The sequence below is a fragment of the Pteropus vampyrus genome, unplaced genomic scaffold (genome assembly GCF_000151845.1).
Source record: "Pteropus vampyrus isolate Shadow unplaced genomic scaffold, Pvam_2.0 Scaffold680, whole genome shotgun sequence".
In the NCBI taxonomy this organism is placed as follows: Eukaryota; Metazoa; Chordata; class Mammalia; order Chiroptera; family Pteropodidae; genus Pteropus; species Pteropus vampyrus.
Genome location: NW_011889461.1, coordinates 259,211 through 283,716, shown reverse-complemented (window position 1 = coordinate 283,716; position 24,506 = coordinate 259,211). Strand labels below are relative to the sequence as shown.

Here is a 24,506-nt window from a genome sequence, read left to right as displayed (position 1 = left end):
ACATTGTGCTAAATGAAACAGGTCAGACATGAAAGAACAAATATATGATTTCACTTATATGAGGTACCTAGAATAGTCAAATTCATAGAGACAGAAAGTAGAATAGTTACCAGGGGCTAATGGAGAGTTATTGTTTAATAGATACAGTTTGAGATGATGAAAAAGTTCTGGAGATGGATATAGGGTAACTGCTGCACAACAATGTGAGTGTACTTAATGCCACTCAACTATATACTTAAAAAAGGTTAAAATGATACATTTCATGTTATGTATATTTTATCACCACTTAAAAAAATCAATTGGGTAGTACTCGAAGTAGAAAATAAATGTAACCTGTCTCTTTTTAGTGATATGCACCTTAAAAATCTCTCGAGAAAATTATGGACTTTTCTAATAACCAATTTTATACCTCAACAATAAACCAAGTAACAGAAATTATAGCAACAAAAATTCAAAGTATTTTTGAACGTCAAATCTCAAAAGTTAATCTCAAAATTGTGTAACAAAAAAGTCAGTTGTTTATTAACTTCTTTCTAATTCCGTTTCTCTTTCCCAGAGAGAAAATTGTCTAATACTTCATTCTACTCAGCTATGTAACTATGACAGTAGAATTTATGTCTTTAAATCTCTAGAGCTAAGACAGGAAAACCCAGGTTCATTCCAGCCCAAACACAAATTAATGTTTTCAACAGTATGGCATTTATTAAGAAATCCTAGCAGTCAAAAGTCTTATGTTCTTCTAATAACTCCTTCAGGCCATCCCACGCAATGACATCATCCTTGAAAATAAAGCCCATTATGCAATACCCATATACACAGTACTATCACTTCCTATGAGAATAGTCACTGCTATGAATGTTAAAAGGGCCTGAGAATATGACAAATACAATGTAAAAGAGATTTTTAACACTAAGAATGTAAACTTTAAACGAATATTATAGGAATATCATCTTTCAGCATATAAAAAATGGTAAATACAAACTATAAAAAAATTTTAAAATACACATTCAATATGAAATAAATAAAAAGTAAAATTCCTAAGGAGGATCAAGTCCCTAGAGAATTATATAAAAGTAATAATTTTAAACATGACTTGATAACTAACAAACCACAATGATACTGTTCATGGTGCTTCCCACAGGCTAACAAATACCAAGGACAAAGACCATAAAAAGTTGCCCATTAAATGAAGATACTGTGATGACTGAGCAACATTTGTTACATTTTTAAAACTTTTTAAAAATTTGCCACATTTAAAAAATACTTTGTACTTAGGTATTTCCTTTATGTTTTCAATCATTATGCCATTCTCATGAAATTTTTGTTGAAAGAATGTAATAAAAATGATTAGCTATTAATAAAATTATGTAACACAGGGAGGTCAGAAATGAGAATGTTTTCTATGCTTTTCATTTTAAAGTTACATTATTTTTATATAACTTGTGAGTTTAATTTTATCAAAGGTAGTAAATTTATATAAATTAAATGTCAATTAGTGCCTTCTGCTTTCAGAAGCAAAAGGCACTAATTGTACTTTTCCCTAGTCCTCCTGCTAAGTACAACTAAAAACCCTGACCATTTTATTTAAAATGAACATAAGATAACTAGGAACTTTAGGATACAAAGAATGACATCGTGATTAGTTCCCTGGGTTTTCTTTTTGCCTCGTGTATTCTAGACTTGGAGGTGACATCTTCAAGTTGGCAACCCAGAAACACCAACAAGCAGAGACTTCTCTCAAAAAACAAACACCAAAAACACCTAGCCCCAACAAACGTCACCTCTCCATAGTTAAAGGACCAGGAAAGAGGCAACTTAAGAAGAAAACTTTTAGACAATAACGGCTCGACTCCAGCCAAACATTTCAGAAACTGTAGCCTCACCCCTAACCTATGCCAGCACAGGTTGAGTGGGCAGCCAAACTTTCACCCCTACAGGACTGTAACTTGGCATTTCCGTGGCTCCTCCCCAGTATCCACTGATGTGGTGTCAAAGGTCAAGTAGGTCTTGTGGGATCATGAAGATTATCCAGGGAAACCTGGATCTCCACCCCTACCCAGCAGTAATGAGGCTCACTCCAACTTCCTGCTGGAGTGACGTAAGAGGACTAGTAGAGTCAGGACTCTGACTACTGCCCAGTACTCTGGAAAGGCGGAAAGAAAAGATAAATGGCCTGTCACATGATTACTATTCTTTTTAGAAAGCAAAGTCCTTGAAGCAATCTCTAAAAAACTATGGGAGTGTACAGGGTATGCAGCAAAAACTTTTAGGACTGAAAATTTTTCAAAATCTTAACCTGATGTTAATTTTCAGTGTTCTGCATTAGAGTATGAAAATTCAGACCACCATAACTATGATGCCATTACTGAAATAAAGGAAAAGAAAAAATACGAGACACATTTCAGAAGGAAATGCCATTGAGCCTATCTGACTTTTGAAAGAAGCAAATAACTTTAATAATATCCAGTTCCTATAATCACAATCCCAAAGTCAAAAACAATATAAACTAGAAGACCTGAGGATTCAATGATGGGATATTGATAATCAAGATCTGAAGTAGAGTGTTGGAAATAGGCAATGAGGGAAAAATCCATTAATGTCTTATTTTGTTTATAATATTGGACTTCATACTGAATGACGACCACTTGATATGATTAACTCTAAAGAGAATATATATTTTTCTATAAAAGCTATAAATGTATCACAACTTTTCCTTATTTTTTACTTTCATATAGCAGCATTTACAGAGATGCCAAAGGTGTCTCATCATGAGGCAGGTCTTAGTTTTAATCAGAAAATAAAAAGCATAGATTACGATCAAAACAGTCACATCTTTACATGATTCAATGATATCCTCTTTTCTCCACAGCACTTTAAAAGTTTGAACTTTATAAACTCTTTGAGCAAATTTATTACCATTTCACCAAAACAGACTTTAATTGCAGCATGTCTGTGTTATTTCATTGGGGACTTCACTAGGATTAGAAAATGTGGTCATGATATTATAAAGAATTTCTTTGCAGTGAGATTTAATTTGTTGTTAATAGGTTATCTGTAGAAATTAAGATCACCAGATTAAATGAATGCACTGTAAAATGTTTTTAACATAGTAATAACATGCTACTGGAAACTGTTAGAAGTAATTTTTCTCATTTTAAAATATCTGTAAATATTACTATGTAACTTGCATGTGTAAATCTGAAAAAGTAACATAAAAATCTAAGAGTTTTTATATATTCCTTTTTCATTAAAAGACTAATGCATATTTTTTTGGTTATACAGATAAGCCAAGTGTTTAGATACTTGAGAAATTTGTTTGTGGGTTACGTGTCTGCTTTTAAAAAAATGCTTTTTGTTGTTGCTGTTGATTTTTTTCTTAGCATAAGCTAGAATATTTCTAACATAGTCTGTGGCCTTTGCTGTGTTTATAGTATGGTTTCATTTAAAATACAGATACTGGTATCTTATTTTTAGGATAGGTGAGAAAGGGGAGAATTTCTAATAAACTGTTAATATATTTAGGTGCATGGGGTTTAATTTTTAAATCTCTAATAAAATGTTTAAACTGATTTCCACTCCCCTATTTATACTTAATTTCACAGAAATTTATTGGGTACATCTTCAAGAAGTACCATAAAATAAAAAAAAAAGTTTAAAACTCAGATCAGAGTATTTTATGTGACATTTTGGATAACTGCAGTGTAATGAAAGAATATCTAATTTATTGTGGTGGGGTTAATTTCTGTTAGTACTTGAGACTGTATCATCAGATCTCTTTCATAATGGAATCCCTTTTCTGGTTAAATATTTAATTTGAGCACATAATGCCTTTTTTTTTTTTTTTAAGTCGTTGGCCTAAATTTATTGTAACTACATGAAATAAGCATTGGTTTAAAACTTAACATTCTTATAAAAGTCTCTCTGAAATTCATGCAGAATTTAAATCGTAGCCAAATGTATTATCATTATCCTATTTATAATTTTAATCAGCTTTTCAGAAATTTCTTCATAATGTAATTGTGAAATCAAATTGAGGATGTTACTATAAAAACAAATTAATTTATTCAATGAAAGTACTGACAAAGTAATACTTTTTATTCTGCAATTCAGTCATTGTATAAAAACAATGAACCCAGGAGTCCTAATACAGTTTTAAAATATCACATTGGTAATTCTGTAAATTCTAGCTCACTAACAATATCCAGTTTCCTAAGTTCTTCTTGGATAGCAATTTGGTTTTATTGTTTATACTTAAATGTTCAAATATTTTCCTTCAAAATCCAAACTATTTTTTTGTATTAGTTGTGTAAGTGCTAAGAATTGATTATATGTAAATGCTTTTATTGGTCATTATTTCTCTATGTCTTAAAACAAGATGTTTCTAAAAGAAAAAAAAAAAAAGGTGATGACTCCATAGTATAGTGTTTAGCACGTCTGCTTTACATGCAGAAGGTCCTGGGTTCGCACCCCGGGTGGAGCCACGGACCATACCCCAGGTGCGCCAGGCCCCAGGTACACACTGCGAGCATGTGGGAGGAGACGCCCCGCCTTCAGAGATCCAGTTCCTAAGGGGAAAATGGCAACATCCATAAGTCAGGGGTGGAAAGGGGAAATTTAAGAAGGGGGAGGAATAAATAAAACAAGATATTTCTACATAGCTATTTTCTGAGATTTTTTTGATTATCTCCAGAAGCTCTCCCTAAGCCCAAATAAATACTTAACTTTGTGATTATTACTGACAAGGTCCCAAAATGTAAGCAATGTCACCTACTTTCAGCACAACTAAATTTAGGTAAATGGATTTTTACTTTTCATTGCAGTACTGGATATTTTCATTTCATTTAAACTATGGTACAGCTGTCCCTTTTTTCCCCTGCTTGGAATAGTGCTCCATGAATACTGTTTTCCTGCACATTTTAGAGAACCAATTCAAAAACAATCAATTACATACTCTGCTTATTAATGAAAGGCTATTTAAAGAGAAAAGAAATTTTGTGTTAGAAATATCCAAGTTTTTAAAAAGAAGCAACTATTTTTGTATTCTCATCGTCTTTTAGATCGGTTTGACAATCATCAGCTTTTGAAATGTGAATTCCTATTGCCAGAATAAAGGTCTCATTTTTATAACATCATGATGCTTTTGTATTTCTTCCTGCCCTTCCACTCATTCTGTCCACCGTGATGCCCAGGCCCGGCCCCAGGATCCGCGCCTACCTGGGGGGAGTCAAGGTTTGCAGTTGGGTGCTAAATAAACAAAACAAAAGGCTTACTGTAAGATCTATCAAAGATGCTAGAGTCTAAAAAGGCCCATGTACCATGCTTTATTAGTGTGCATATATTTGCTCAGGAAAAGCAATAATGTACACTGAATGACTTGGAAAAATAACTTTTTTCTCCCACAGTTATGTTTTCCACATATCCTAGAAGAGTGGGACGCTGAAAAATGTATGTAGGCTGATAAAATTTTGTTACATATTTCCAAAGCTGGGCCATGAGAAAAATGTTAAAAAATGTAAAAAGAGGAATGAAAAATTAAATCAAACTTAGAACTCTAATTTAGCTAAGAGTATTATTCTTGTAGTGTGGAGACTTGGGTTGTAGACTTGTTCTCTTGGTGATATATATTGGTCTGGGATGATTAAAAAAAGTCATTTTATTATGAAATGTAAAAATTGTGTAATGAAAAAGGATGAGAACTCTGTTCTTTGGAAAAAAGTATTTTATACTTCCAGTCAAGATGGCAGAGTAGGTAAATGCTGTGCTTGCCTCCTCCCATGACCACTTCAAAATTACAACTGAACTACAGAACAACCATCACTGAGAATCACCTGAGTCTAGCTGAACAGAAGTTCTATAACTAAGGATATACAGAAGAAGTCACCTTGAGACAGATAACACATGCACATTTCCTATTGTTAGAAAACCCAACTTATTAAAATTTGAACTTAAAAAAAGTACAGACTTTCTCTATGCAAGAAATAAAAACATACTTTAGTCTTAAAAAAGGTATTTTATAAATACAAGGTGTTATTAATGATGGAAACTTTACTACCAAACATAAAATTATTACTTAATAACTTCTCACTTTAAGTAACAAAAAATCTAAAGATAACCATAAAAAATAATTTCTCCACAAGTTTTAAAAGCAATTCTAAAATGATAACCAAAAATTCAAAGTAAAACAAAACTCAAAGTATAATTCTGGAGGAAACTAAATCATACATTACAAAAAATAACTTGAACAAAAAAACTCTTGGGAAAACATGACACCAATTACCAGTAGTAAACAGTCAACCATATACACCTTCTATATTGGGGGGTACATGTCAGTTTAGAACTACTGCGGTATAATGCATCAATTTAATCCTGGTATATTTTATGACTCATATGAAATGTAAAATAAGATTGAAAAAAATTAAAAGCATTTTATAACAAACTGGAGTGGGTTTATTTTATATTCAAAAATCATACTTCAAAAAGCCATATTCTTGCCTAGAACAGTGCCTGAGACATTGGCGCACAATATATTTTTACTAACTAAATAAATGTGGCGCTAAAGCAAGCAAGGGAAAGAAGGCGGAGGAAGGAAACTAACTTTTGTTGAGCACTGGAACATTTGTTAATTGCTCCATATGGCTACTATCTCGTTTAATCCATAAAATCTCCTCATGAGGCAGACATTGCACAGATGAGGAAACTGTCATTTAGAAAGGTTAGAAAACGGGTCTATGGGTTACACAAAGCTAGTTATTGAACTGAAATTCAAACCTATGTAACAGAGTGAAATGCTTGGACTCTGACTATCCTGTTCAAGCCTGCATTATTCCTATAGCCTTCAGGCTAATAGTTTAGGCTTAGTCTTGCTAATGATTAGACATGCTAATCATTAGAGGAATTCTGCTTGCTTGAGTTTTACAAAAACAGCTCCTCCCAGTTCCCCTTCCCTTAACAAAGAAAAAGCCTGATCTCTATTTCAATACTATTTATTCTAAATATTGTTTTACATTGAATTTTAGTATTAAATACATTTTGATAAAAAGTCATTATGCATATGGACTATAAATATCCCTTTGTTTAAAGAAAGAAAACAAACCTTTAGTGAAATTGGTCTTGATTAATCTACTGGATACACATATGAAATTATTCAAACTATATTGAGGAAACTAAGGAAGTTAAAGTCAGTAGCCTTCAAAAATATGGTATCAATAGCACCACATAAATAAAATTTATTGAAAATGAGCAGTCACAGTTGGCATTTAAATGTTGTTATTTCTAAAATTTTTGATAGTATTTTACTTCAAAATATAGTTTGGTATAATAATATATAGTAACCCAGTACAAAAAATACGACTATACTGGGTATGAAGGAGAGGAAAAGCTGGTAACTCAGATCAGAATATAAATGAAAATCAACTGAAAGGCTTTAATTTTAGAGTAAGAAAAGAATTTGGTCAAATGAGGGTTAAAATTGTGCACATTCATAACTTTGAAAGGTTCTTGCTCCTTCACATAAATTATCAAAGCTGTTCCTGATGCTGTCCTGTCTGGTATCAGTTGTCATGTGAAATGATATAAAACAAGGCTCCTGTAGACAGGTTGTAATCCTGTATCCTATTGCTTACTAAAAGGAACCAAGGCTGCTTAAAAATAACAAATGCTTTACCTAGGGGAGAGGGAAACAAGAAGGATCTGGAAAATCTCTTTCTTCTTGGAATGCAATTTTCAACTTCTCAGCAGTAATCTTGGGATGGGGAGAGAGGCTTGACCAAGAGGAGGGCTCCCACACATGATGAGCTTAGGCAATGACATATACAGCATAAAACAGGTAGAGGCACTTACAAATACCTTGAATCTGTAAGAAATCCTTAAGTCTATAAGGATCCTAAAAAGGAAACATGAAGGGTGCTGTGACTAAATGAGTACCTATGATGAAAAATTCTCCTTTTGTGAAAAAAGTAGATAGAATAATGAAGATATGGATTCTACAGAAAATATCTTTAAGTTCTATTTGTCATTATGTTTGAAAATAAAGAAGTGTTGACAAACTGCAAGTACTATAAAACAGCAAAATTAATAAACCAATGCTAGTCATTGTTGATCTGACCTCAAGAATGTTTAGTTCCTACTGTTACTAAACAATGTCTTCAAAAGCAAGATAAGCAATTAAGCCAGTAATAATTAGACTGCTAAAACCAAGTATTAGAAACAAATAAACCGACAAGAAGTTAAGGCCTGCTTATGGTATAAGGATTTGGGGTATAAAGTCTCAATCCTCATAATAGAAGTGGGAAAAAATAATACAATGAGATTGAGCTCTAGACATAGGCTGCAGTTTTTGCATAGGCTGGGATCCTTACTACACCTATTAGGATGACACATTAGGCTTTTTTTTTTACCTTCTCAGCATAACTGTGGCAGAGGCCCAGCTGATTCAAGGCACAGCCCAAAAGACTTGCAAATACCACATCTAACCCTTAGCCATATACATATCCATGATATACCCAAATTATGAGCCTACAACATCCTAGGAACATGGTAGCTAATGTTTTAACTTCCTTCTTTGCCTACTGCACCCCCCACCCCAAAGGGCCTTTCTCTTTTTTAATAGACTGGTATTGAAAATGCTCAATTTGGTCAATCTATGTGGCATGGGGTTAAAATAAATGGTGTCAACTTAATTCAGAGACCCTCTGGGGGAAAAAATGCAATCTCAATTATCTGTTTAACTTTATAGCAGTGCTTCTCAAACTGTAACATTCGCACAATCTTTTAAAAGACAGATTCTAACTTTAGGATGGGTCTGAAATTTTGCATCCTAGTTAATGCCATGTTGCTGGTCCATAGACCATACTTAGAACAGTAAAACTTCACAGCACCATAGATCATTATTGAAAATGTCAAAGAAGATACCATGAGTTAGTACTATCCTAGGAAAACCAGAACATAACAATTTAAAAAGAATAATTATAACTTTGAATAGTACTTATGAACCAAGAAAACAGAAAAATTTCTTACTGAAACCAAATAACAACCAAGAATTTCTCAATCCACAATGCAAGAGGCTCAGTAAACTTCAGAGTAGGATAAGTACAAAGAAAGCCACATCATAATCAAACTTCAGAAAATCAAAGGCAAAGGGAAAAAAATCGTAAGCGGCCAGAGAAGAAACAAATGTTATCCTAAATGCACCACAAACAACAGAAACTGAAGGCTGATTTTCAACAGAAATTACGGAAGTCAGAAGACAATGTAATGACACTTTTAAGGTGCTGAAATGAAAAAGCAAAAATGAAAAACCCTGCCAAGCAGGAACTCTATACCCAGTAAAAAAAATGGAAGGCAAAATAATGATTTTCAGACAAAACAAAAATTCTAAAAGAATTCAATGCTAGCAGACCTAGATAGGTTTATGATACATGGAATACAGGGTCATTCATTCATTCATTTATTCAAAAAGTATACTGAGGGTATACTATGTGATATACTCTATTGTAAATGCTGGAGATACAGACAGAAAAGGCTGTTATTCTACTGAAGCTTACATTTTAATGATGTAAACAATCAATAAATAAAGACATACTATGAAGGAAATAAAGAACAACAATGAAGAAAAGTGGCTCAAGGCAACAGGCCAGGGTTTATCATGAACCTCTCTAAAGATATGAGTTTTAAGGGGGCGGGGCGGGGGAGGGGGGCACAGGGCTAACATTTACTGATCATTTACAATGAGCTAAGAATTACTCTTAAGTGCTTTATATATACTTACTTATCAAATCTAAAGAATGAGAGGCAGTCACACAAAGATTTGGAGGAAGGGCATTCTATGAACAGAGGCTATCAAGTACAAAGGCCACAAAGGAAAAACAAGCTTAATAAGATTTAATGAGCTAGGTATGAGAATACAGTTAAGGCTTAAGAAGCAGGCAGAAGTCACACACAGGCTTTTATTTATTTTATTTATTTTTTTATGCCTACAGCACCTGGTATTCCTAGGTGTTCTCCCATCCAAGTACTAATCAGGCCCAACACTGCTTAACTTCCAAGATCAGATGAGATCAGGCATGTTCAGGGTGGCATGGCCATAGAGACATAAGGCTTTTTTGACCCTAGTCAAACTAACAAAATCCTATAGTAGTTATCCATTGCCTTTTGTATGTTTGATTTTAAAGGGAAATGACACGATCTGACTGACATTTAAAAAATATCATTTTTGGCTATTGTACGGAGAATGTTTTCAAGGAGTAAGAGTAGAAAAAGGAAGATTAGTTAGGAGGCTACTGCAGTAGTTCATGGCAACAGAGAGCATGGGGCTGGGGTTAGAGTTTCAGCAGGGGAGACAGAGAAGTGGGCAGATTTAGGATATGTTGAAGTAGATGTGATCTGCTAATAGACTGAGGAGGATTGGAGTAACAGAGAGAATAAAGAATGACTCCCAGGTTTGAAGCCTGAGCTACTGCCTAGATACATGGATGGTGGAGTAATGGAATCAATTATTCAAAACTGGGATGAGTTTCTACCTCAATAAATGGATGGTAGTGTCATTTACTACAAGAACAAGTTTTTGGTGTTAGTTTTTCTCTCTACCTCCTTTGGGGAAGTGGGGAGTGGGAAGGGATTGAGGCAATCAAGAGTCCATTCTGCTCAAGGTACATTTGAGATGCCTATTTAGACATCTAGTGAAAATATCAAGTAGGCAACTAATATAAGTCTGAAGTTCAAGCATAAGTTAAGGCTAAAATTATCTGTTAAATGAATACGCCACAGAATCAAAGCTGACTCTAGTTGAAACCCATGCCAAAGCGCAACCTCAGGAGACTCCTCAAAAGCGCTAGGCCTTCTAAGTCTTAAAAACTCCAATTCAGTCTGCCCATTTATTTTCTAAATAAGGAAAGATAAGACTGACTTAAGCCAAACAACTAAACAGTAAAGAATCAAGGTTAAAACAGGTAAATCTTACTCCTAAAGTACCATGGTTCCTAATCTACCCCACCCCACCCCACCAAATCCATGGAAGCAGCCCAGCCTTTACAAACTACCCATTCTCCACTTTACATACACAATGATTTTTGTACATGCTATACAAAGAACTCATCCTTACATACAGCATCGCTTTAAGAAATTTCCTCAATCTTTGTCTGCTAATATCCTTTCCTTTTGAACAGGTTATAGCTCTTTATCCTTGAACTCCACATCTTAAGCTGTCTCTCATTTCTCATATTCTCACCGTAAAAACTACAATGTTTTTATATACTTAACATTACCCTTTCTCCTACTTAAAGATCACTAAGCTAACCACTGTCTTAATCAGTTGTCTCCAAGAAAGGTGTGTAAACCTGCTATCCAGGGGACACACAAAATGATCCACTGGAATGTGGAATTAGAATTTTTATTTCTATTTGTTTAATTTTTTTCAAAATTTTATATTTTATATGTTTTATAATATAATCAGTACATGAGTACATGAATATAATGTAAATAAATAAATATATATTTGTTGTCAAAATTTTACTATAGGGGCCACTGGCTAAAATGACAGGTATTGGGATTTGGGACACTGCAGACACTTGAAGAAGCAGGAAGTAGGCAACACTGGTAATTTTTCTTCTCGAATTAATGCAGACCCCAGATCTTAAAAAGAAATTAAGGGTAGTCTCAAAATTAAAAAAATAGCAAAGAAAAGAAAGGAAAAGAAAAAGAAAAAAACTGAAGGTACTCCTAGAAAAGAGTCTAATTAATAGATCTTTTCCTCCTCTCCCTACTGAACCAAGAAATGGAAAGTTTGGCTACAGAAAAATTAAACCAATTACAGTCAGTAAACTGCCTATCATTTAATGCTTGCTTACTGTGCATTATAATTTCATATTCTACTAAAGGCTTACTTGGTTACTTGATTTCAGTACTAAATACAACTTGTAGTAGACAGACGCCAGTTTTTTAGGCTGTCAGGAGGTAACACTATTCCTATGTTTGGGAAAATCCAATACTTTATGAATTAGAATTCTTTCCTCAACCAAAGTTGAAAATAGTGCCACATAGTATACTTGCTTTCCCAGCCTCTCTTGCAGCAATGGGCACAGGTACATAACTTAAGTTCTCCCAAGCAGACATGTCCTCCCCTAACCTTGAAATGACAGCACAGTGGTAATACTACACCCTAATTTCCAGAGGAAATGGTGGCAAAAGTTCTAGTGCTGGCATACAGCGTCCATTACCACTGGCGTTGGTGGTGCATACTGAGGTGTGTATCCCCAGCAGCAGTGCTAGTGGTGTCTTCAGAGGACAAGATCTGTCACATGATTTTAGATATTGTTCCTGGTTACCTATCCTTCCAGTCAGGTTCTCCAGTCCTCCCAGAGATTTTGTAGGCTACACATAATGACAGTTGGTTTCTGTTACTGGTAACCAAAAATCATGACTAACCATACATGCTCAATTTTCAGTTTATTTTTCATATAAATTGGTTATCTACTTGTGACTTTAACATAGTTCTTCGTTAACACTGTATTTAAAATAAACAAACCAGTCTTTCAAGTGTTTATTCTCTACCGAAGTGTCCAATTTTGCAAAATGATGTTTTATACTTTAAAAAATACATTTTCGATTATATAAAATGTTTGGCTTACCTAGTCATTAGGCTATCTTTTTGATGTAAAAAATTACTATCTTCCTAAATGAATTTTAGAGTAAAGTAGAAAAGTCAAGGAGGAATTTCTCAACTGCTGATCAGGTTGCTTGTTAAAAATGCAGCTTAATGCACCCTGCTCCAGATCTCAATCAGACTCTCTAGGGTATGGATCCAGGAATACACAGTTTTTTAAAGTGCCATAGGAGCTTTTATACACACCAAAGTTTGAGAACTAATAGACTTCAGTTTGTCACGTGATAATAAATGGCCAGAAATCACAATATTACTAAGTTAGCAAAAGCATCGTTTAGTTAACTGGCTAAAATTCTCCTTAGACAACTGAGACTTGCACATTATCGAAGTTAGTTATACATACTGAATATACATGGAAAGCCTACTTCACTGTAAGGAGTTTGAAACATTTCTTTTATTAGCAAATCAAGGTACTATTCTGAAATTTTTCAAAGACCTAAAAATTCTCACTGCCACTGATTACATTTGGTGGACTGTCTTAGCACATGTAAATCATCTTTTATCCTCTATGACACCAATTAAAGAGGGTCTGAATGTCTGACTTTTTGACATCAAAGGGAAGCCTATTCATTGATATTATCCTTGAGAATGTTCTGACTGAATTCTACCATCGCTGAAGCCCCAAGGGTCCCCATTAAACCCAGTCACACAGAAGTTAGTTGTCACTATTTCCAAAGCTAAGAAAGTGAATAGCCTCTTCATTATTTCCTGTTTTCGCCTACCCACTTACTCACTATCTCATTCTCTCTCATCTATCCACACATTCATCCATCCATGTATATATATATATATATATACATACATTCAATAAACACTTAAAGGACATTTGGCATTGTACTAGGTGTTATACAATAAGAAGAGAGTAAAACAGAACCCTCTATGGTAGACAGAATTCTAAAATGGTCCTCCAATATTTCCTACCCTAATCTTCGGGGCTGTGAATTTGAAATATACTGTGATTATGTTCTTTATGAGGCAGAAGGGACTTTGCAGATATAATTAAGGTTGCTAGTCAATTATAAGAAAAATAATCTGGTTGAACCCAATCTCATCACATGAGCCCTCTGGCTGGTAGCAAAAGAGAAAGTCAGAGATTCAAAACAATACTGTTGGCCTGAAGGTGGAGGGGGCCGTGTTGTGAGGAATGCAAGAGCCTCCAGGACCTCAGAGCAGCCTGAAGCTGACAACCAGCAAGGAAATGAAAATCTCAGTTTTATAACTTTGAAGAACTGCCAAAATCTAAATAATCCTGGAAGCAAATTCTTCCTCTAAAGCCTCCAGATAAGAGCCTAGCCTGGCCAACACATTGATTTTGGATTTGTGAGACTCTGAGTAGATAACTCAATAGAGTCTGGTCTTCTGACTTAGAGAACTGTAACAAAAAGTTTCTGGGTCATAGAATATGTGTTATTTTCTGGGTCATAGAACATGTGTTTTTTCAATGTTACTAGGTATTTTTCGAAGTCAATTCACCAATTTGCACTCCCATTAACACTGTATGAGTGTCCCCAATGCTCTACTCTACTTTCTTTCCAGGACTTGGTACAGTCGGCTTTTCAAGGAGTCCTCAGTTTGGTTTTATTTTCCATTCTTTTGATTACTAATGAGGTTGAGCACTTTTTCATGTATTTTTTGGTCAAGTGGAATTTCTTTTTAGTAAAGTACCAATTCAGGTGTTTTCTCAGTTTCCTATTAGGTTGTTTTCTTATTTGTTAGTAGAAATTCTATACATATTCTGGATATCATTTGTGTGTTATATTTATTGGAAATCTCTTACTCCGTAGCTTATCTTTTCACTCTTTATGATGTACAGGTCATTTTGTAAAACTTGTTTTTAATGGAAAAATCGATTACCTAGTTTTTATAAATAAGTTTAATAAACCAGTAAAAATCCTTGGTTTTAGGTGTCCTTTAAATAAAAATCTAGAAATTTAGAAGAGCAAGGAAGAAAGTTAAAAGTGAGTAAGGAAATACCTGAGATTTTTAGGACTATTTTATGATTCTAAAATTAGTTGCACTGCATTTGATATTGCTGGCAACTTCAGGAACTCAAAACAATGTTCCTTTGTGTGAACTGCCCTATTTATCATATACTTTTTGCAAGCTTAAGTGGAATGAACAAAAAAATAATGAACATGTTACCACTTAAAAGTAATATGCATGTTATAATCTGAGATAGTATTAACCATCCAGCCCCCAAATTCAGCCACTGTAAAAGGAAATGAACTCTAGAAAATCTTTGGCCCCAACACTGTTGCCATTTTTCTAGTCTCAACATTTTGTGTTGACCGATGACTCATCTTCTCATCCCTCCTCAAGACACCATCCTACTATTTATCCTTCCTATTTAAAAACAAGGTCAGTACAGCTGAGTTTAGATTTTTTCTCTGAAACATAAATTTAAATCTTATTTCAGATGCCTTTATACATAACAGCCATGATCTTCCCCATGGTATCTGTCTCTCTTTAAAAGCGCACATCCTTGCGGTGTGTGCATACATGTGTGTTTCAGGAGGAGCAGGGGGAAAGGACATAAGTAACAAGTTTTTTTTTTTTTTACCTAAGCCTTCCCTATTTGGCCCCAACACTGTGTCAATACAAGAATTATGCTGTTCCTCAGGCAGGAGTGAAAGGAAGAAGCATGTGGATGAGAATATATTCGAGCTGTAGGATTTCTCATTTCAACTAGAGGATAAAGTTATGAGAGTTATAAATGGTATTTCCTGAGATGTGTCTTAGCATCCCACATTTCAATTCAACATGTGTATTTCCATAGAAACTTTGTTACAAAATGTAGTATTATATACAATAGTATATCTATACTTTGACAATGAGAGGTGATTACAGAAAAATAACAGTATCAACATAGAACCTAACTTGTCTGGTCTTTCTAATGGTTGGTAATTTGAAAACCATAGATTTGTATTAAAGCAAGCATGCATAAAGATGGTAGAATTCCTAAGAAAATTTTAAGCCTTCAAATTTCAAGTTCTCTACTGAGGCAACTTTAAACTCTGTACTCCAGACCTTCCCTGAGGTTAGAGATACTGCGATAAAAATTTATGTCATTAATACATACACACAGTCTTTATGTAAAAGGAGAGATATATAGGACAGCATGGCTGTTAGGTATAAAGAGGTATGAAATGTGAATTGAGCCAATTTTCATATTTAGAAAAAAAAAACAGGTTTTTGTGGGTGGCCTATGAACCTAACTAGGCTACACACAATATGGAACACTGTTTCTATGTGGAACTGCTACTGAAATTTAGTTTGTGAATTAGATTTCAGTTTTTAAAACTGCATAAAATTTGTTAGAACAATTAATTCCACTTCTAGGAATATACCCAAAGGAAATAATAAGAGATGTGAGCAAAGAGTTATATAAAAGGATGTTAATAGTATCTTTTATTATAATGAAAAGTTAGAAACAGACTAAATGCCTAATAAAAGGGATTTAGTTAAGTAGAAAAATATGATTAAATATTCTATAGCCATAAGAATTCTATTATAAAAAATATTAATAGACATGACACAATATTTCTAATATAGTATAAGGTGGAAAACTACAACCCTGTAATGCTAACAAGAATACTGTAATTATGACTGAGCCCCCATTTGCTGCCACATCCTCCCTTACCCTCTGCCTTCTCAACCATTATTTAATAGTGTTTCAGCCCTAGTAACGATGATGGCTTACTGTATTCACAGATATAGAAAAACACTGCCTAAAGAAGTATGATTTATAAAATAATGCAGAAGAAAACTTCAATTCTATTTAAGACAGTATGCCCCAACATCACTCTCCAATATAGCTTTCTGTGATGATGGATGGATTCTATTATCTATGCTGTCCAATCAATATGACAGACAGTAGGCCTAACGTGCTGTGCAATATGATATGCATGGCTACTGTCAATTTGAAATGTGGCTAGTGTGACTGCAGAACCAAACTTTTAGATTTTAACTTATTTTAATAACGAACTATGGCTAGTAGCTACCATACTAGACAGGAGTGCTCTAGAAAAATTCAATAGTAAATATACTGTTTGATATAAAACATATATAAATAAGGATTCAAGGAAAATATGATTTCCGCTTAAGACTTGGCACTCCAGTGTATACTTCCAGGATTAAAGAAACCATAATTTTGTGGGTTACAGATTGCTTCTTTGAAAAATTAAATGGCCTTTTAGCAATCTTCATTCTTTTTTACCTAGGAAATAAGTCCCCATCTCCTGAAAGCTTCAATTCTCATGGCTTCAGTAAGACTGCATTACTTTGTTTGGCTCACCCACTACATCTCGTTTTCCTTTTTTTTTGTGTAATGTTAGTCTCTCCATTCTGCCTTCAACTGTAGGCTTTTCCCCAAAGTTGAGTCCTTGCTTTCTTGTTTTCTGTCTTCCATTCAGAAGAGATTTCTTATAGCTTCAACTATGACTATTATTTGCCTGCAGTGAAACAGCACCATCTCAATATATAACCTTAAATACATCATTTAACCTCTATAAGACTGCTTCTCATTTGTAAAATAACAGATGGTTACTATGGTTCCTTGGCTTTTAGGTTTCTCTGAATTCTAGTAGAGGCTTAGTTATGAAACTTTGTTTCTGGTTCTTTCTCAGGCTGATTCCCCTTCTTGCCTTTTTAAATGCTGGTGTACTCCATAGTTGTCAGAGACCAGCTTTTCCACTCTTCACATTCTTTCTCTAAGCACTGCATTAACTCTTCACTATGACTCTCTCAAATTTATGCTGGAGCCCTAACTTCATTTAAAGTTCCAGATTTACATTTCTATTTGTTGTACATGATTAACTAAAGGTGCTACCAGACCCTTAAAGGTATAAAGCAAACCAAAGAAATGTGTATGTGTAAAAACTTCTTTGTCAGTACGTCTTGTGATCAAAAAGTTTTAGGATCAGATGTGTGTGAATTGGAATCCCAGCTCTATCACTTATTAGCTGAGAAAGCTTGATCGGATTAATCACAAGTCTCCATTTTTTCACGTATAAAATGGAGTTAAAAACAGGACTTTTAACTCACAGGGTTGTTGTATGTGCATATTTTATACATACAGCTTAGCACAATAGTTGGAATATGAAAATGGTTCAATAAATGTTAGCTACTATTATTATCAGCAGCATTACCATCTTTCTAGTCCTCCAGGTTTAACAGCTAGGTCACCTCTGATAACTGTCTTTTTCAAAAAAATAAATAAATTCAATTAGCATTTGTACACGTTCATTTTCCAATGTGATCTCTGCTTTTCACTCCTTCATAGATTTAAGATTATTATCATAGCCACCTAACTGGATTATTTGATTTATTTTTTTTTTAACAGGGTAGAATCTCTTATTTTGTTTCCTCTATATTACCTAGTGCAATACCCAACATATAAAAGTTTAGCTATTATTAGACTACTCAAATAACCTTTACATTTATTTATTCCTTCACTAGATCCCTTGAGTTCTTTGAAAGAAGGGAGTATCTTGGTCTTCTTTATATATCTACACCTGATAAAATCCCTGTCAATGTTTGTTCAATGAATGAATGTTGGCTAGCTTCACTGTCTCCAAACCTATCATCATCTAGCTACCTCATATGAGAAAGGTAGCTTCTGTATTCTCTAATCCAACCATTTACTCTGACCATACTGGCCTCACCACAACATTATCAAGAGCAGTCTCACTGTATTAGTCAGAACTCTTATTCTGTATCCAAAAATTCCACTCAAATTAAGCAGAAAAGGGAATTTATTAGCTTGCATAATTTGAAAGTCCAAGGACAGCACTAACTGAAAGACTGCCTATTGATCCAAAGATTCAAACATTATCATCAGAACTTGGCTTCACTCTTTCCATCTTTTGGCTCTGCTTTCCATTTATTGGCAAGTTTCAGGCTCACATTTATTCTCTCAGCAACCCCAGGATTCAGAGCATGCCTCTTTCTCGATAGTTTAAATTTAAAAATTCAGAATTAACATTCATGTGTGCTGACTGGAAAATATGCCCTTGGAACCATCACAGTGGGCAGAGGGATGAATGACACAGATTGGCGAGACCTGAGTCATGTGCACACCCTTGTGTCACGGTGGGATCTATGTATGCAAGAAGGGTAGTTCCCTAGGAAAAGCGGAGTTCAGTATTGTTATTAGATGAAAGAATGCATGACTGACTTGCAAAATTAACTGATGTGCCCTATACTCTAAGACTTTGTGCATGCTATCTACCATTAGCTGGAATGTCTTTCCTTCTCATTTCTGCCTACCCAAATCCAAGCTATATCCTTTCTGCCCCCAAAGTCCTCTGTTATTTCTTCTAAGATTTTCCTTGTCCACTGAATCAAGTTACCCATTCCTATATAGGTATTTCCCTTTTTCTAACGATCTACCTTTTTAAACAAAAAGGGAGAAATCTCCAGAAAACGTTCCATAATGAATTCTAATCATGTCAAAATTATGAACGGTATGGGTAATATGTGCTGTTTCTTAGAATGTAAACTCTTGAAGGACAGCAGCTTTACTAGGTACATTCTATACATTATAAAAGAGCAGACTGTGTGGCAACTGATATATATAGCATTCAAATAATTTTCTTGGCTTTAAATTTCCTGTAGGGTCTAAACAAAAACATTTTAGCTAACATAAGTTGGCTAAAATTTGGGTATGAATTCATCTAAGTACCTGGTATAACAGGTAGACTATGGTTGGGGGTTACCTCAAACTAGGCCCGAATTCTGGCTAATACCACCTTCCAAATGGCCTTTAGCTACAGGTCTTTGAGAAAATTATCTTCTCTCTCCAAACTTTGGTTTTACTATCTGTAAAAACAGGAATGCTAATGCCTTTCTGTACACAGGGATGCTGTGTTGTTATAGTGGAGAGAAAAGAATTAGATGGACCTGAGCTAAAATTCTACCATTAATTCTAGTTACATGACTTTCTCTGAGTGATTCCTTATATACAAAGTGGGGATGATATTTAATCCATTGGTTGTTAAGCATTTAACAAGGCAATGTATTTTAAGATACCTAAAACACTGAAGAGCAAATAGTGAAAACTCAATAAATGTTATCCACATCAAATTATCTGTTTAAAATAATTCCGTGTTTTTGTACTTAGCAAGGTCTGCCAAAGATTTCTTATACTTAGTGATATTCCTAATAGATTATAATGAATTTAGTCTAATAGGTTATAAAATACTTAGCAGTGTTTTTCTTTTTTGTACTTTTTGATCAGATAAAATGTCAACCAACAAAAAATTTGGTTTATATAGAAACTATTAAAGTAATAAAATAAATGTGGACAATAACAAACTAATATGCAGAGCACAGTAAGGGAACAATTCATTGAGATTACTTATTAGATTTCATAAATGCCCTTGGGGTTTCTTTGTTAATAAAATCTTTCTTAAAGGCAAAACACATTCATCCTACAACTTTTAAAAGCAGGTAAGATAATGAGCTAGATAAACGCCTATAATCATCTTGTTCTTTAGCTTCAGGCTTAATGTAGTAAATATTGAAATGACTCACACCAATATGAAATTGTTATGCTATCTATCTCCTGAACAGTCATATGCCACATAGCCATCTCCTGAACAGAATCAGAAAATGTGGAGTATGAATGACAATTTTAGATACTGTCTATCAAAATACATGCCAAAGGCAAGTGGCTGTTCATATTTACCCTAGCAAAAAAGTTTAACTTTAATATCATTCACTAAAAAATACAAACTACATTTGGTACAGTTTCCAAAAATTAAATAAGTAGGCATTTAATGTCTTCCATTTTACATTAGAGCAAAAGTATCTTTGAAAGAACAGTTTCTTAAAGTAGTTTAACAGTTCTGTTTATTTTAACATGAGTGAATCATATGTAATACCAATCTTTAATGAGTGCACAAACATAGGAAGGTGTTAAAGATTTTAAAATAAGATAAATAAAATGGAATAAATATTAGACACAAAGTACTACACATTCTTTGGTTGCAAAAACACTACAGGAAAATAAAATATTTAACTACATCATATTATATAAATTTGTGTAAGGAATTTTTTTCCTTTGTGCAAAACATGAATAGACTTAGTTTTTAATCTACACCCTGAGGAAGCTATGTTTTAAACACAAGAGAAATATATTATGTTGAATACCTTAGTCACCAGACATTGTTCTCTACAACTAAGAAAACCTAATTCCTTATTATTTTTCCTGTGTTCAAAAGTATGTATAAAGCAAAATAATGTTAGTTTTTAAAAAGCATTAAATACAGATATGGTAGGCAAGCTATGTATATTTTCTAAGTAGTTTTCTTCAACTTTTTTTGCTGGGGGGGGCATGAGGAGAGAGGAAAGTAATGGGAGTCTGAAGGTGGGCTCTAGTTAATTTTACAAGTATATTTGGTAAGTCAACTAGATGAAGGTGGCGAAAGAAAAGTTACAGCGTTCGGATTCACATTAATAACAACTCTTGAAAAAAACGCCAATGCTGAGATCGCAGTATTCTTGACAATGCAGCGACGAACGCTATTCTGACCTAATAAGAGCGTGCTACCATCCCAGCTTTTAGCAAAGTCAATTTGTAAATCCAAATCCGAAAGGGCCCGCAGAAACCGGGGCGGGGCAAGGATCTACCTCCGCAGCGGCAGAAGTTAATTTTCTAAGAAAGTAAAACACCACCCATCAATGCCCTATGGTTCTCTTTCTCGGGAGGTGCAGTCCGCCTCGCCCCAGGCTCGGGGTCTGGCCGGTAGGCCCGCGGGGCTGGGTGGGTGGGTTAGGACACTCGCCCTCTCCCCGCTACCCGGCTACCGACCAGGAGCCATGAGACCAGTTGCTGTAACTACCCCCGAGTCCCCCCACTGACTGAGGCGGCCTCCTGCCACGCCCAGGGCCTCCTATGGGCAGGGATGCCCCTCGCCCAGCTCACCCGCCCGGGTGGTGTCCGTCAGGTCGTGGTTGGCCGCTGCCCGAGGAAACTCCCTCAGTTTCCGGCCGCTCAGGCTCAGCACCCCGGTTACCGCTGCCTCCTCCAGCGCTCGATCAAGGGAGCGGCTCCACGAGACCGGGCCAGTACCAGGGCCTGTCCCGGAGCTTGAGCCGCAGTTAACCCCGGAAAGGTTACCTCCGGACGCTACCGGGCCAGAGTAGTCTGCAGCCGTGGCCACAGCGACCAAGCCCGCGGCCGCCATTTCTCAGCCGACAACGCTCTGACCCGCCAGCTCAGCGCATGCGCGACCAGAACTGATGGGTGGGCGGGGAAAGGGGCCTACAGACCCCGGACGGTTCCCTTGATGGGCAGGGCTGTGGTGTCCCTCAGCACATCCCCGCGCTTGCCTCCGCCCACGAGGTTTTCAAGGGAAAATAAAACAGAACTCCCAAGTCTGGCGCAGCCGCTGCTTTAGGTTCCCAGTAGCATTTCCAAAATTCCTCTACAAAAATATCTTGCAGACAACCCTTCTCACCAAAACTTCTGTCCTCTTCCTTCAGTACTAGAGAATTAGATTAAGCATTAAATTAAAGCTTAACACTGTTGCTTCCAGAAACTTGGACAGTGAGATAAGGGGACCCTGGGATACGACCTACAACATTTTCCAAAGTCTGTCATTCTGTAAAGCAAATGATCCAAATGGATACTTGTGGATTAATTAACTACCATTGCCTGAAGGGAAAAAGGGGGCTGAACTGGCTCCCAAACCCTATAATTCTCACTGAAAGGATTATATAAATATTTTAGGCCCTCCCTTCCTTTTATAATTCTTAACAAAAATAAAACAAGCATCTTAAATAGTACTTGTCTTTTAGACCAGATTTTAGGCAGGATGAACAACATTAAAGTCTAAAATTTTGGTCTAGCCTACAGCCATGCCACCCTGAATGTGCCTAATCTCATAGGGTCAGGCCTGGTTAGTACTTGAATGGGAGACCACCTAGGAATTAAAAAAATAAAATTTTGTTCTGGAATCAAAATTGAGGAAGAGAAAAGGATCTGACAATATCTTTTTTTTTTTTTTATCATACGCCAAATGGAGGGGTTAAACGTAGAATTTAAGAAATAGTAAACAATGAAACTATTTGATTATTGAAAAAGTGGAAAATAGTTCATTTTACATCAATTAGACCTCACTTATATTGCAATGTCTTTAGCATATTCCTGTTTATTTTGCACATTTAAGCCATTTCTATTACATTATGTAAATCTCTCCTACAATCAATCATCTAGTATTTACTGTGGTAACTAGAAGAGGCCCTCCAATAGTCCTGTTCCTGGGAGATTATAATCTAATTATAGAAATAGACAAATAGATCAATTAGAGAACAAGACAACAAAAGAAGGTCTGAGTAGGGGTGGTGTGAATTATCAGAATTCAGAGAAGAGGAATTTATATTATGGATGAATGAGGTTTGGAATAAAATCTGAAGGACTATGAAGTGGGGTAGGCTGGAAGGTGAGAGCAATATTCCAGATTGGGAGGAGGATCAGGATGAACTCCACTAGGTATGATTTATAATAGTATATGTGGAAAACATCAGGGGCACAGGCCAAAAAGTTCATGTCAGAGAGCTCAAGAAAATAAGGTTGAAGAGATTTTACTCATCACTCAAGGCCTAACTCTTCAATGAAACTTTGATTAGCATTTCCTCCAACTCCTGAGATTGTAAAAATGTTGAATCTCAGTGCCAAAGCTGATGAGTAACCGCTGCTCAGAGTTGTTCCATGAACTTAATACATGTTAAGGTTCTTCAGCAACAAGTTTCAAGATCAATTATCAATGTCCTTTATGAGCCTGGGTCACTGCAATGGCAACTGATAAATTTGTTATCCCTGGCAAATAACATTTATCCAATGCATGAATTGTTTTTTGTTATTCTGGCCTTCCTAAAATTTTGTTATTCTCAGAAAGATTTAAGAGTAGGACTTCATATTTTTTAGATACAGTATTTTAACTACAATGACTAAAAGCATAATCATATATTCTATATTAATGCTACAATGCTATAGAAAATTGCCAGATCTTTCCATTATGTCATCTATATTTGATTACCTACCATCCACATTTACACTAAATTCTTCTGAAAGTTCTCCATAATATGATCTCATTACTATCTACCTGCATATCTTATAATCACAACATTCCATGCTAATCCTGGTCTCTGAACTTCTGGCCAAGTTTATAGATCAATGTTAACTTTGTCTATTAAACTAGATTTTACGGTCCTTAACATGTTAAATTCTATCTTTACCTTCCATACCCCAGGGCTGAGTATATTAATAGTTCAAAAATAGTGGAAAGCAGAGACAGAGATGAGTTATGCACTACAGTAGAGGCTATGTACTAATATAGGAGAGAAAAAAGAATTATGATTTTTAAGAACAGCATATGTAAGTATGTAGATATTTCAAGGATAAAAGAAAGGCTTGTGGATACAAGGAAAAGGAAGGTACTATATATCCCATTATACAAGAACAAGTCATGGGTAAAGACTGGGAGAATAAGATCAAGGAGTTAATTTTGAGACTTCTAAGGATTTGAGGTTTTATCTACAAAGCGAAGGTAAAATACGAGGGAATTCTCATCCTACTCCCTCAATCTTCTCCAAAAGCAAATGACAAGATCATTTTGCAAGAATAGTATAGGAAATAGTCATGTGGGAAGTTCACCAGTCTAGTGATGAAAAAGTGATAAACAGCTGCAAAAAGGTTGTGAGCAAAAGGGCTACAGGGATCTATAACTTATTCCACTACTGCTCTGTGCCCTGGAAGTGCAGGAGTTGAAAAAATAGGCAGCAGGGTTATTAATGTTAGGAATAGATATGGAGACTTTCTCTGCTTCTTGCATATTTTACAGGA

The 24,506-nt window shown here is 35.2% G+C and overlaps 1 protein-coding gene and 1 pseudogene across 9 annotated transcripts in view; both read right to left on the bottom strand.

Annotated features, from left to right (window-relative positions):
• LRCH3 (leucine rich repeats and calponin homology domain containing 3) overlaps positions 1 to 21,888 on the bottom strand; it is a 98,113-nt gene extending 76,225 nt beyond the window's left edge. For all 9 annotated transcript variants that reach the window (XM_011385275.2, XM_023526036.1, XM_023526039.1 and 6 more), the window contains exon 1: positions 21,585 to 21,888. In XM_011385275.2, coding sequence (XP_011383577.1) covers positions 21,585 to 21,846 — 262 coding nt within the window. In that variant the 5' untranslated portion in view covers positions 21,847 to 21,888. The remainder of the gene's footprint in view (positions 1 to 21,584) is intronic.
• Positions 9,969 to 10,087, bottom strand: LOC111733907 (annotated as a pseudogene).
• Positions 21,889 to 24,506: the final 2,618 nt, after the last annotated feature.